The sequence below is a fragment of the Wasmannia auropunctata genome, unplaced genomic scaffold (genome assembly GCF_000956235.1).
Source record: "Wasmannia auropunctata unplaced genomic scaffold, wasmannia.A_1.0 LD336106.1, whole genome shotgun sequence".
In the NCBI taxonomy this organism is placed as follows: domain Eukaryota; kingdom Metazoa; phylum Arthropoda; class Insecta; order Hymenoptera; family Formicidae; genus Wasmannia; species Wasmannia auropunctata.
In genome coordinates this window covers 1640237-1654740 of record NW_012026784.1, presented here as the reverse complement: position 1 = coordinate 1654740, position 14504 = coordinate 1640237, and the positions used below count along the sequence as shown (strand labels likewise).

General features: G+C 42.8%; 1 protein-coding gene across 3 annotated transcripts in view; it reads right to left on the bottom strand.

The window, feature by feature from the left end:
- The window catches only part of LOC105451873 (tensin-1-like), a 75770-nt gene that overhangs the window by 25929 nt on the left and 35337 nt on the right, over window positions 1-14504 (bottom strand). For 2 of the 3 annotated variants that reach the window (XM_011692589.1, XM_011692607.1), the window contains one exon: window positions 2495-2569. In XM_011692589.1, coding sequence (XP_011690891.1) covers window positions 2495-2569 — 75 coding nt within the window. Of the gene's footprint in view, window positions 1-2494; window positions 2829-14504 lie in introns of those variants that run through there. The other variant, XM_011692579.1, reaches the window with a different exon arrangement.

Sequence of the window (14504 nt, the reverse complement as noted above, 5' to 3'; positions counted from 1 at the left end):
ATGCGTATCATCGCGGAGTGCTCTTCCATGTATGCACGAGTAAATCCACAGATGGAGGGTAAATACATCCCTCCCGATCGCGGCGGAGTTATACGGCACGTTGCTCTTTCCCTCCCTTTCCCTTCCTCTCTCTCTCTCTCTCTCTCTCTCCCCCCTTCCTTCTCTCTTGCAAAGATTGGCACCATTCGTCATCATGCGTTTACCCAACAACCCCAACAACTCGACATCGCGTCTCTCGCGCGTGCATTTCATTGATATCTCACCCCTCCCACCCTCCCCCTGTGTAATTCAATAATCAGCAGAGTGTCGCGTCTCTTCCTCGTCACCGAGAAAGAGCCGAGAATGTTTTCCGTTACGGGCTGTCAATTTTTCTAACGAATTAAACACACGACCGCGCGTTCATTGGAGAACTTTCCGCGGTGCATGAGCGATTTGGAATAATCGCGATTTTGTGCAACAGGAACTCGAGCGTGAAGAGATAGGCACGCTTGGCATGAATTACACGGGATAAACAAATTCGACGGATGCAACGAACGCAACATTTAAACATTCGGAGCACTTTCCGCGAGTTAAATTCTGTTAATCGAGCCAATGTTCATTTTTATCGAATGAGGTCAGTCTCATATAGCTTATCTAAATGCGCTCGATCGTACGTAGTTTAATTAGACTCTCTAAGTTTCTAGTTTCGCGCCTTAATCATCTTATGCAGTCACGTGCATTCGGCGTGATCGCGGAAAGTTTCCTCATATCTTATAGTTCGTAACATGAAAATCGGTAATTACTCCTTTGCTGAATATGGCAGTTCGAACGGGTACTAATATCGCTTTATCATTATTAAACACGTGTTACGCGAGAACTTACGATAAACGTGCGAGCGTTGGCACAAGCGTATCTGAGATAATTTCAATTTTTTCGATGATCCTGTGAATTATGCCCGGCTTCTTCCCCGTAATTTTGCCATAGTGTCAATTTAATAAATAATTCTGTAAATATAAAAAAAAATTTTCACTCTTACATCCATTTGTTCTTATTTTTACGTAAAATAACTAGAAGTTTAAATAATTTTGGAAAGGCTTGAAGACAAAGAATGGCGTGTGTGAAGTTAGCACAGAGATTTCTTCGCGAAAGTGGACATTCCGTTTCTCGTCCGCCACGTTAACGTTCCACGAGGACTCTCTTAAGAGGCGCTTACCAAAGATCGGGGATAGAGAGTAAGGATTTTTTCAGGTAGAAAATTAAAGCGGGAGCTTAGGAGAAGCCCTCGAAATAAAACACTAATTCGAAGGATCGATATGTTCTGGTACTCGTGAACGCGGGCGGGGTTGGGGGGAGGGGGGTACGGATCGCGCGAGGGTGGCCGGTGCATGGGTGAGCCAACTTCGAAATATTACTGGCAGGGATGCGATAAGGATTACGGGCCTCCAATTAAAGTCCGAAAAATAATAAAAGACGAACAGCAGCGAAATTACTCTCGTTCCACTCCTACTCGCGACGTGAGACGTTTGTTTTTACATCCGGTTGAATTCGGAAGAGAAATATCTAGATTTTTTTTAATTTGATCCTTGCGACAAAATTCAGAGCGACACAAAATTCTGATTTACAATAATTTTACTGTAACTATTTCTGCTTATTTCCCTTATATTTGTTGTACGCGCTACGAAGATTGAAAATGATTAAAACAAATGATTGAGATGTCTTGCGCGATTACAAGGGCTTTCTCGCTTTTCGTATTTGTCGCAATTTAATTTAATAATTATCCTCTTGAATCATTTATTATTCTCACTGTACGAATATTTCAGCGAAAGTGATTCATTTGAAGGAGCATATGGGCTCCTCTTTAGCATTGAAAGATTGACGTGCCAAGGTCGGCCTGAAAGGGAGGTCTTGCAAAATATCACAAGGATTATCGAACGCGGCGCTCAAGAACGCGGAAAATTAGGCTTCTCACATCGCGGTTCAACTTCCGTCCTGCCATCCCGCCTGAAAGTTCAACCCTCTGCATTAACTCCTCGTCGCTCGCTCTTTTAACGAGAGGACCTTCACGAAGACTCGTTTATGTTTCCGAACCGTTAGCACGCAACGCAAGCAATTCTCCTTTCAGCTTCTCAGTTAATCGTGATGTTAAAGCGCCTTCCTCGCCACGGTATTATTTTTTTTCGGCTTAAGAATCAAAGATATTTAGAACTAAATGTTTAAAAACAGTGGTCCAATGTTAACAATGATGATAATGAAGCGGCTGTTTTTCTATAATATCTTTTTTCTATTTCGATACCCAGAGATAACGCGACGCAGTGGGATGCAGTCGTGCTTCTTGCAAAAAAAAAAGAGATAGAGGCGAACTTTTCGCGCGGAGCTCCAGGGGATGAAGCTCCGTCTTGGAAGGCGCCGCAGGCGGCGCAAGGCAAGACGGTCTCGCTATAACAACGTCCGCGCACAAACGCGACGTATCCTTTTCCGCGGGAATAACTGTGTGTGCATTCTGTATAGTACTCACTTTTCCATCTGGACTGCATACTTTAATCCCCGCGAGCGAGACTATCAGGAGAACGGACGTGAATCGATCGCTGTACTGAAACAAACAGATCAGAAGTCGTGCATGTAGCAGCAGAAATGAAATTTCCACGGAAACACAATAATATCCATAAGCGGTTGTCTCATTAAAATACATAAGTCCGACGCTGATAAAGTTGCAAGCTTAAATCCAGGATACGTACGTAGGATGCACTCAGCTTTTTGAATCTAGAATTCATATACGGAATGCATCCAACGTAATAAATAGAATCTTATGTAATAAAGTCATCCTCGGAGTTAAATAAAAACGAGATTGTTTATGCATATCTGAGCTATATAGTTGTTGTTAACTAACCATGTTATAAATTAATAGCTTAAAGAGTATCTCATATCTCAGTACTTCTGTTTTGGAACAAATTATATAAAATTTTCATCGTGCGCAATACCGTCTCAGGCGACAAATGCATTTACCACCGAGCGAAAAGCAGTGGAGCAAAAGTGCGATAATACGTTTACGATTTAGCCCACGTATTTAGAAGGGGCCAGCATCCACTTCATCCGAGTTCTCTCTATTGGAAAGATCGAGCCTCCTGCAACTTTGAAGCGGCCGTCCAATTTCGAAATTGAAAAGTTGGCAAGCTACGCGGTATAATTCAGAAAGCGGACTCCACGCGAGAGTGTTTCCCGTCGGTGATGCGGTTCATTGTCTTGGAAAGCCAAGGTTGATGTCGCCGGAGCCACAAAAGGGGATCTCCGGTATAATTACGGTAACGCACGGGGGCGTCGTTCGATAAAGGACTCTCCGCGCAATTTTTATCTCTTTCCCCCGTACGGAGCAGTCCGTAGATTTGTCGGTATGGTGTCGCAATTTTTAAAATCGTATACGGTTCATCGTAAAAGTCACGTTTAGGGAAAACGTCTCAAAGTCGTACCAAATTCCCGCGAGAAGGGAGTTACGGTAATTATAAATTAACAATACGGAGGAAACGTATTATGGTCCTCGACTGCGACATTGACATTTTCAACGTCTGCGGCAGTCCTGTTTGCGAACGCTCGTAACAAGGCATTTCAATACGATAACTTTAAGGAAGCAAACGACGACGAGGGCGTAATTTAATGTAATGTACTTCGTGCAGCTTCAAGCAGGCTCTCTCTGTGAGAGCCCCCTCGCTTCTCAAGAGACGACAATAATTATGCCTCCTTATTATAAGAATGTCCTACAATAAGGAAAGCTTTCCAGTCTGGGTTTTTTATGTCTTTCTGTTTATAATTGGGATCCTCTTATTTCAGACGAATAGCAGATATCCTAAATTTAGTACGCCACTGTTCGCGATACCTTTTTCTCTTTTACTTCAACAACATATTCTATTCAATATGATATTTGTATTCTCTTTTATCTTACATAATTATATAATTAAATATAAACAGACAGTGTTTATAATTAATATAATTTTTCTGACAAAATTGCCAAACTCTTTTAAAATATAAATTTTCAATTTTATATTCTTTAATTTCTTAAATTCTACATATTACAGGAAAGGCCGGTGTTTCGTACGGGATAATTTATCGGAAATTGAAATTTGACAAGTAGAATATTCGCATGTCAAACAGTAATAGCGTGGCGTTCTGCGAGGCGTATAAAAAGCGGTCGATTCGTTCGAAACAGCTGCTCGAGCAACTTGCTTGTACGTTCGTCTTCCCATTCGATACCCATCAGGAGACTATAGATGTAGCATTCATGGTATGGTAAGTTTTTCTCGTTATTACATTTTTTTCCCTTCTTTTTCCTCGTCACCGCTGGCTGCTGTCATCATCAAGGAATAACCGAAGCGGCATCACGAATACGAGACGAATATGAAACGTCACAGCTCTCCTCGTCTCGTCACAGAGGCATATCCTCTTATTTCTTTCGCACGACAAGATGCATTGTAATAAGATGTCGGCGAACGTGAATAGTGCGCGCACCGATATATCGGGTATATGATACATATCATAAAATATATTCACTATTATAGCTGAATATTATGCTGGCCGCAGCATTGATTTGTAAATTAAACGTTAAAGATTCTTGTATTTCAAATTGGAAAAATATAATTTAAAAAGAAGCGCTCCGAGCAAATTGCAAGTAAAACATTCAATCTCAATATCTTCTTTCTTCGGATGGCGTCTCAATTTCCAGGAACGCCAATGACGCCAGGAGTACCAATCCTTTAAATGGAAATCTTTTTTTTTTTTAAAGGCAATTCAAGGCATCTTTTCAAGGCAAGCTAAATAGCGGAGCACTTTTGATATTCACGTAATTGCCATATCGCGTCTCCCTTCGTTGCTCTTGCCTCGTGTCTGATGCCCGCATACGAACTATATGTGTATTCGCCGCAGTTGACATCGCCGTCATTACCGTCCTCGCTGAAACGGAAACGATACCCGAAGCGAAAGTTCGAGCAAGGTGCACCCGCGCGAACTTACGGTTTGTTTAAAGGAAACTGCCAGACGCGGTTACGAATACGCGGAAAAGGCGTGGTGGAAGGCTCGTCGACCGACCTCCGGTCCGCCAGGGTCCCAACCCTCGTCGCCATACATTTGCCGGCACCGGCGGCGCGCGGTTCAACCGAATGGTTTCCACCGACACGCATGCGAAATTTATTCATCGGCGCGCGAGAAATCTTGCCGCTGCTCGGAGCTTTCAGACGTCTCTTAGGCGTCGTGTTCTTAAGCCGACTTAAGTAATCGTCTTTCAGACGCATCAACAATGTCTCGAACGCCATTGTGCCGCTCGGATTTGACCTCGCTCCCTTATAATTCGTCAGCGGACAGTAATGATTAGTGTGCGAGACAACAAGCGTTTCCTAACTAAATATAATGTCTTCCCAATAGTCTTTTATTATCCGCATAGAAATTGCTTTCATTCCCCGCCGTGTCGCTTCCCTTTCTCTCTGATTCTCATCCGTTACGCGTTTATCCCCAAAGCAATCGAATTACGCCCGACGTAAGGATGTTATTTAATTATCAACGTCGCTCCCGGACGTGGAAAGCAATTTGCAGGCCGCTGCTCGATTATCTTTATCACGGCTTGCTATCGGCGTGCTAATTACGCTTTAGCGACGCAGACACATGATGATGACGGCAAAAACGACGACAAGACATTACGGCGACACACTCTGGTCCCACGATATTAACGCGAAAAAAAAAACGAATCGCTCTTGACGAGGTGAGATAAAAAAGAAAGAAAGAAAGAGGGAAAAACTGGAATAAATAGTTACTACACAGAGTTGCGGCAAGACAATATTACACGCGTCGCTACAAATGCCCGTAGAAATAACCGGGAATTTTGTAATCGTTGTGTGGAGGATGGCTTTGTAGCGTGGTTGAAACAAAATTTTCTTCTCGCGATGGTAGATAGTGGCTAACAAGATTGTAAACAGAAAATCCACCTAAACAAAGTAGATCGAGGCAAAGGAATAACGAGGAAGACGTCAGGAGAGCGCGCCGGCTCGGCACGTTTCCCGAGCGCATTATTAAGGGAATCGGTCCCCCGTCTGAGTATTTCCGCGACAGAAGCCCGCCCGCCTCACCCCTCAGCCGTCGCGCGTTTATCTCTCCGTCTCGTCCCGCGCGTTCCTGATTGTCCAGAAAGGGTACGCTCCCATCCCCGTTCCTGCTGACGCAATCTTCGATCTCTCTGTGACGTATCCCGAAGGCAATGCCGATGCGATACGTCTCGGGCGTAGCGACGTCCTCCGGAAATGACAGCGCTCTCTTATTTTCTTCATCCGTTGCGTTCGCCGTTGCGAAAAAAAGATACGTGAGACGCGTAATTAAAATTTACAAGTTAATTACGCAAACGCGAATCTAATCATATATACCTACTAATCATGTGTCTTCAGAGATTCTCATATTTTTTTACATTTTTGCATCCAATCATATCTGTAAATGTGAAAGAAACCAATTTAAGCTGACACAGGATGTAAGTATGTTTCAAAATAAAATAACATATTCGATCAAACCGATACAAATCAAAGCGCAAAAACATTTCGACTCTAATTCAATTTTATAATTATTAATGTACTGAGGATAGCTCGAACATATTATTTTATTTTGAAACAAACTTACACCCTGTGTCGGCTTATATTGGCTTCTTTCACATCTACAGATTTTTATCATTTAAGCCTGAATTTATATTGAATTTGTCAAATCATATATACGATTTATTTTATACACATATGTATAATAAGCATAATTTAGTAGTAAATTTATGAGTATTTCTCGGCGGGAATTGCGAACTCTGGCGTTATTGATCGTCAAGAACCAATCGATCGCCGTCTGTCGAAGCCAACCGGAGTCGAGAGATTCCGATATGACTTCAAAGTAAACGTTAGCAGGCGCGATAGGCGGGAGTGGTTCTTTACAAAAGGTGCGTGAGAATTTTTTTTAGCGGATCATCCAGGTTCCAATCAGTCGTCGATGTAATCTGCTTAGACTCTGGGGCGTACTGTACCTCATTCCCGAGAAACAAAATGTGCATCCGCGGGGGAGGAGGGGGGAGGGGAAGGAATGGATCTCGCGATCGTAGTTCACGCAGATTCGCCTTCGTTCGTGCCATCGACAAAACCTCGATCACCTCGGCCGCGAAACATCAATCATCCGCCCTGTCATTGAAAATTGAATTCCAGACTTTCGGTAATTCGCCAAATTGGTCTTGCCTTCTCAGATAAAATTTCGCGCGCGCGGAGATGTTACTCGGCGTCAATTCTCGTAAAGTTTCGAGATCATAATATTGATCGATAATACATTATATTATAGTGCACCTACGGGCGTGCATTTCGATGCACGTGGCGATATCCCTCGTATATTATAAGTGCTCCCGTCGAGGAAAAAAAAAGATCTAAATATCTTTGCGCCACAACCGGATATAATCCGGGATCGATACTGATAGCGCGAAGAAGCCTAAGCGGCACGCACACACATACACCACATGCACACACACATACACACACATATACGCGTCGCAATTTTTTTCCGCTCCGACGCGACACGATGGCTGTTACGCGAGAAATCGAAAGAAAGAGTGGCCTCTCGGGACCGAGGCTCTTCATCGAATGGCAAAGCAATTGACATAATGAATGCAATTTCATTCAAAGCAACACGAAGGACGGGGTTGCTGCGTTGTTGCTGGTCGCGAACGGCTAACAGCAACAAGCAGTGCGAAGGGGGTCGTCACACAAGAGGAAGGAAAATGAAGGCACGAAAGAGCCGGCGGAAAAGAAAACATAAAAAGGGGCAAAACGACACTCGCTGGCTGGTCGATTGCATTCGCATTATCGAGAGACGTCGCGTTGATGTTATTATTTATGACGTCGTTAACTCAGACGCGAAACTTCGCGTCGCGTGTGTACGCGTATTAATCCCTCTCTTCCATTAATCTTTATCCCGCGCGCGCGATGGCGTCCTCATAAATATGGATTACGGAAATGCGTATCCTCCCTATACACAGTAGTCGCGATCTCTCCCGTTGTCCTCGAGGAGAAATAATCGGTTTCGTTTCCTCGGGAATAATTCCGACGTTGATTCCGATTGTCGGTGCCGGCCGGCCGTCTCCCTCCTCCGTTCATTCCGAGTAGTTCACAATGGCGATTCGACGAGTGCCGTCGTGTTTTCCCACAAGAGGAGGTCCCGACGTTCGCCGTTCGGCAGTCTGCCGAAGCTCCAGGAGAGGGACCGAACGGGTAACCGGTAATATTCGGAGAAAGCTTCGGGGTTCGAGGAGCTTTTGAAGGGCTGACCAGTACCCTTCAGTACGCCGAGAGGGTACGACGAATTCTCTCCCCCCCATTTGCAATGGAGCTCGGAGTCGAGAGCTGGTCTAATATGCTTTAACTCTCCGCCGACCGAGGACAGAGCGAGGAAACCGACCGGGCGACGAATGCGACGAGGAGAAACGGGGTAGCAACGGGGACGCTGATGGAGACGACGCGACGGGGGAGGAAGAGGAGGAGTAGAGGAGGATAGAAGTCACAAATATTCATAATAGAAAGCCGAAGAAATAAGCTAACCCTGCAAACAGCCACTCATTGCCATATCGGCGGGTATTCCGTGCTCGTTAGAAAAGACAGAGAGATGCAGGCGGCAGACGCGAGGGGAGGGCATTGAAGGGGATACGGTTTTTATCTCACCCCTCCACTTTCTCTGCCTTTCATTGAGCCGGTCGGCCCGGGTCTGCCCAAAGATACATTGAGTTTCTCTTCACGGGCGAAATTTCCGGGGAAACAATACTGAACCGTTTATAGTCAATTAACAGACGGCGGAGGTTCGCTCTTAATACGCCTCGCCCTTCACCGAAGCTTCGGAAATTCCGCGAGAGTGGATAAAAAGGATGAACTGACGTCTCGAGAAGACGTCGCCGTGGTAACGACCGTATTTAAAGCTTTTATCAAATATTTAATTCGAAACGTACTCGCTCGCTCGTCGGAAAACGATGTAAACGGTTGTAATCACATTAAAATCCAGAAGATAAAATATTTTGCTCTTTTCTGAGAGCAAGATGTTTTTCTTCTTTCGGAAGAGTATAATAGCGTAATATCATAAAGTTAATATTGTAAAATGGTGATTAAAACGTTCTTCGAACCCCACGCAGCTTCACTATAAATAATTTCTCATAACATTATTGCTATATCTATAAACAATTAGATTCTCAGTCGCATGATATATTTTTTTATCTTATTTAAAGTAGTGAAACAAGTTGGCATACATTCAGAGAAATAAATTATCAGTTAGATAGCATCGTTAGCATCCCTAAGCTGCATCTAACATATTTATCCGCGAACCCTCCGTACGTGTGGCTAATTGAGGTGGCTATTAAAACTTACAATTAGTAAAGACTATAGTTATGTAACATTACATACATACTGCGGATGCGGGAAACACCGAAAGGAATTCCCACGGAAACGGGTTGAACATGTCCTTTGATTTATGATCCATTCGAGCCGAAGTACAATGATGAAAGATATGCTCTTTGCGGCACTTTGTCAGTGAATACGAAACCGGGTAAACTACAACATATTCTTCTTTCAGATATATGTATGTGATCTACTTTTATACGCCATCGTATGAAGTATACGCAGGCTTTCAGCTGTCTCATCCCAGGCGCGATTCGTCCATTCGCCTCATCGCGATCCGATTTCTATATTCTAACAATAAGCATCTCGACGACGTAAGTTGACTCGTCGGATAATAATCTTAACTGAATGAAATTTGATAGATTTAATACACTGCGAAGCCTATATCTAATTTCCAGTATTTTTAAACAATCGTTAAAATGATGTAGCCTCTTCAAACATAACGCTCGATCACTTACAACACGAATGCATATCGCAGACGAAATCGTCTTAGCATGTTTTATAGACGCAATTAGTAATACCGCCATTAACATCTCTCAGCTTATTGGGGTTTGATTATCTTCGCGGAAATTCCATCCCGCGAGTGACGGCCGCGCCCGTAGATTTATGATCCCTTTCATCGAAGTACAATGATGAAGCATTCGCTCTCCGACGACGACTCGCCGCGCAATTCGAACTCCACGGAGAGGCCAGAAAATAACTCACCTCACCTACTATCGCCGATCCACCTATCCCCCCTTTTTTTTCTCCCCTCGCTCTTATGCTTGTTACAAGACACACCCTCGTTTCTAGAATGGACGACGACCCAGCCGGCGTGGCACGCGTTATTTGTCACTTGCAGACAATGTAAAAATCCCAGAAGCTCGCGCGTCTTTTTTCCAGATGGAATTTCGTCAAGCAAGCTTGATTTATGAACCCGCGCGAGCCCACCAAGTGACCATAAAGCACTCGATGTCCCGGTTATACAGCAATGGAAGAGATTCAACGTGATAAACGACGATGATCGAAAGCCATTAACGTTTTCGTCCCGCGTCCGATTTATACCGGAGGAAATAAATGCTTTGTCGCGAAAACAAAGATACTACTTTAAGGTAACTTATTTATCTTATAATTTACCTCTCTCTTAAAGCGTTTGATTAATTCTGTACAAGCAATTTATGAACGACCGGGCATCGATTGTGCAGTGAATAGCTTCATTTGCGCCCTTTTACCTGACGCTCTGTGCGCAATTTGTATATTTATACTCAATGACTCGGTAAGAACAACAGCCAATTGAACAACAATAATTTATCAGTTCGTAATAAACGGCGAGTTTATTAATGCAACCATAAATCACGAACTGAATTCTCGCCTGATTACTTCGTTGACTAAGTAGAGCATTATAGGATCCGTATATCTTCGATAATCTGCAGGATGTTCTCCATTTAGCCGGCACGAGTGCTCCCCTGGGCCACTCTATTTCGCGATCTTGTCCCTTTGGAACTTCGTCTAATAACGTGAGACCAGCCCGTGATCCATACTTCATTGCTCCAGGAATCAAATATTTGAAGAAAGATCCGCGCGTAATCGAGATAAATGCGTTTCGATCGCGAAAAAAAAATTTAGGTACAGCTATGTAATATCTAGAACGAAATTTTACTTTGAAAATCTGGCCGTTCAGTAAAATTCATCTCTTCCTAATTGCGTTTCACAGAAGTTTCTTGTTCTATATACTTCAGTAATATTACAATTACCTACGAAAGTTAAAATTCGATTGTAATCTTTATATATTTAAGTAGTGCAACGATTAAGTCTTCTCTTTATTCTCGTTCTTTTTCTTTAACAAGATTAGAAATAACGTCTACTCCACGTCGGTCAGAAAACAAGATTAAATTAATTGTTACGAAGGACAAGCCTTGTCGCGTTTTACGAGTCTCCCTTCCATGGCTCACTGCCACTTCCACAAATCGACGATTGCGTGTCCCACGTTTTTCTCGAAACCCTCGTGTATGAAATCGAGTCGTGGTGTTAATCAAGAACAGAAACTTTTTACGAGGGTTGACGAAACGGCGGTGGACAAGGGGGATGAACAGCATCAGGATGACTCTCAGCATGACGGTCGATCTCTATGCGTATAGGAGAGAAAAGTGACTGTGCCGTGGGTATGGCGAATGATAAAACAGAGAAGGATGATCAAGTGAGTGATCGACTCGAATGGAGGACAGAGGGTGGCCGATACCTCCTTCCGTTGCCCGCGGCCAGATTAGATTGGCCTACCCTTCGCCATCGTCGTCGACGTCGTTGTCGCAGTCGTCGGCGGAGATAGCTCCGATTTCCCGGCATCCTCCTGCGAAATGCGAAATGTTCCCTCTTTCTTGTCGTGCTCCAATGGAGCCTTTTCGAAGATTACACCTGTGGCTCGAAGCACAGCATGCAGGGGTATCAACCGACGCGGAAAGCGAGGCTTTCCAAAGGGGGGGTCCGATTTTAATTTACCTTTATCCTCCTTATACACATCGCGATCTTAATACAAATCCGATGAGGAAATCTCAACAAAAGAAAGCGGTAAGACGATTGCGAGGGAACGGAAGCTATTCTTCTCGCGAGCCAATGACGAAATTGGAGAGCGGTAAGCTCGATTGGACAATCGCTGGCAATACGGTATCGTCTGTCATTCGTGAAATTTTTCCCGTCATCGTGATTCTATATATTTAGCAACCCCGATGTGTCCGTCGGATTGTCATCGCAGCCCGTTAATTTGCATTAATGCGTTCCGTCAATCAATGCGCCGTTTTCATCAGTGCGTCGTTCTCAGTGGCTGCCGCCGTCCTACTTGTTTGATGGAAACGTCCATTGGAACGTTAGTAATTAGTACGCGTAAGTTTATACGCACTGGAATTTAGAACGCGTAGATTTATATGTAACGTCTAATGAAACGATAATAGAAGAAAAAAATTACTCTATGCCTTTTCTCTTCAGATTTCACGAGAGATTTGAGCGTAATTTGAAAAGCAGCATTTGAATCAAACTGCAGAACGTCCTGTATACGCGTAATCGATCTCGAAATTGGTAAACGCGTGTATTGTCGAGTTAATGAAATGTTTTGTTCTAAATACGAAGCGTTGTGTAATGAAATCGCTCTGGCAAAGCGCGTCCAACTCGTGATGTGAACCGACGGCTTTCGTTTCATGATCCACGCGCGTGGAACAGCGCGCGCGTAGCGAACCTATATAAGCTGTGACTGTTTATCGAAACGTCACGTACAGACGACCTATCAAAACCAGAAGCGCGTTGCTTAAGCTCGTGCTCCCTCTTCTTCCTGTTTCATAGCTCTTTTGCGTTCGGCTTCGGTAACATATTAAACACACGCGATATGTTTACGCGAGATATTTTCGGCGGATGTTTTCAAAATTGCGCAAAGAGCAATCAAATCCGATTACGCGAGCCGGATTTACAAAACATATTAAATTGCAGCATAGATAATTAACTGCAGAATGCTAAAATTCGCTTTATATTAATTGTGCGATAAATAATTTTTTTCGTCACTTTTTACATTGTTTCGATTCTTTTGGAATCTTCTTCGGCAGAAGTTGATTTTACGTGAGTGATAAACTTTTCTCAGAGGATATAGTTAACGTCGTGATTGCAAAATTGAGCGCAATCACTGGCGAAAGTTTGAAGTGCGTCGTTTGTCGTTTCGACAAAGCGGTTTTGTTGCTCGTGTTTTTTTTTTAACTATGATACGATATATTTGTTTCACAGGCGGATGGTTGCGAAACCAATCAATGCAACCCGCCCGGATGGAAGGGCAAGTGCACAAAGGGCAGAGTGTTGGAAAAAAAATTTCGCAATCCTCGAAAAAGACGATGTAAAATTGGCAGCTGTGCCCGCAATTTTGCCCAAAACACATTTCACGCGATATAACATAATGCATTTCTATATATCGCTCTCATATGCCTGATCTTCATGATAAAATCATTCGTTTTAATTATACGAAATATTGACATCGAGAGAAGAATATGCTTTTGTGAAAACAAATACGTCACCGATAATGATCCGTTATTAATTAAATCGCATATGATTTTCATTGAATATAACTGTAAATTGCTTTTAGTAACGTCCCCTGCGTCGTTTAAGTTACGTACAAATTTCTCTTGACGATGCTAGTTTTACGGATTAATTGAACGAGCGCTACGTAGCTTCTCGTAAGAAGATTTACGACCACATAATATTCTTCGGCACGATAAGGAAGCAGGTTTTAAAGGTGAAGTTTCCTTGCAAACCTCTTCGCCGCAAAATTAATCCTTAGACGATGCTGTATGTACATATATTCGCCAATTTGAGAAATGCACTCACAATCAGATATCATGTCAAATGAACCAGCGCAAAGAGATAACGTATACATATCGTACGTACTCGGTATTAAAACTTTGCGCGGCAAAACTTGTACTCCTACCCTGAGATCTGTGTTTAATTACTTTAATAGAATGAAACGACTCTGTTTTCAATCTCTCGCGACAGAATAAAAGAAATTTATTTAAATATTCGCACGTGTTCGCCGGTAAGATAATCCAATGTTAAATGGCTAATTTCGCTAATTGTTAAAAGCATCATTAATTATAAGTGAATCCCGCGGCCACGCACCGATTCATTTTATATAGGCAAAATTAAATTAATATAATCTTACGCGTTATAACTGCGAGGATTTTCAGGAAACAGAATATTGCACGACGTATTTCCAATATCATATAAGATTCATTAACTAGAATAATCCAGCCGCTCGAAAATAATTGTAAAAATAATATCGTCGCAAAAAGGGATCGATTAATTAACCTTTATTACGCATGATAAACGTGAATAAATATTGCACAGGCGAACTTTATCGAAAATAAGTTAGCGCACAATTCAGAACACACATTTAATTACCGCAAAAAAAACACAATGCGCAATATGGAACTCTGCGATTCAAAAGATATCGATGAATATTAATTTTCCGTAATGTATATCAAACTTGAAATTAAATTTATTCTACGAAATCTCCAGTGAATTGGTTTTGTGGCAGGTTAATTCATTCCAGCATAATACCGCTCGTATGTTTTCACGATAATATCGCATTTACGA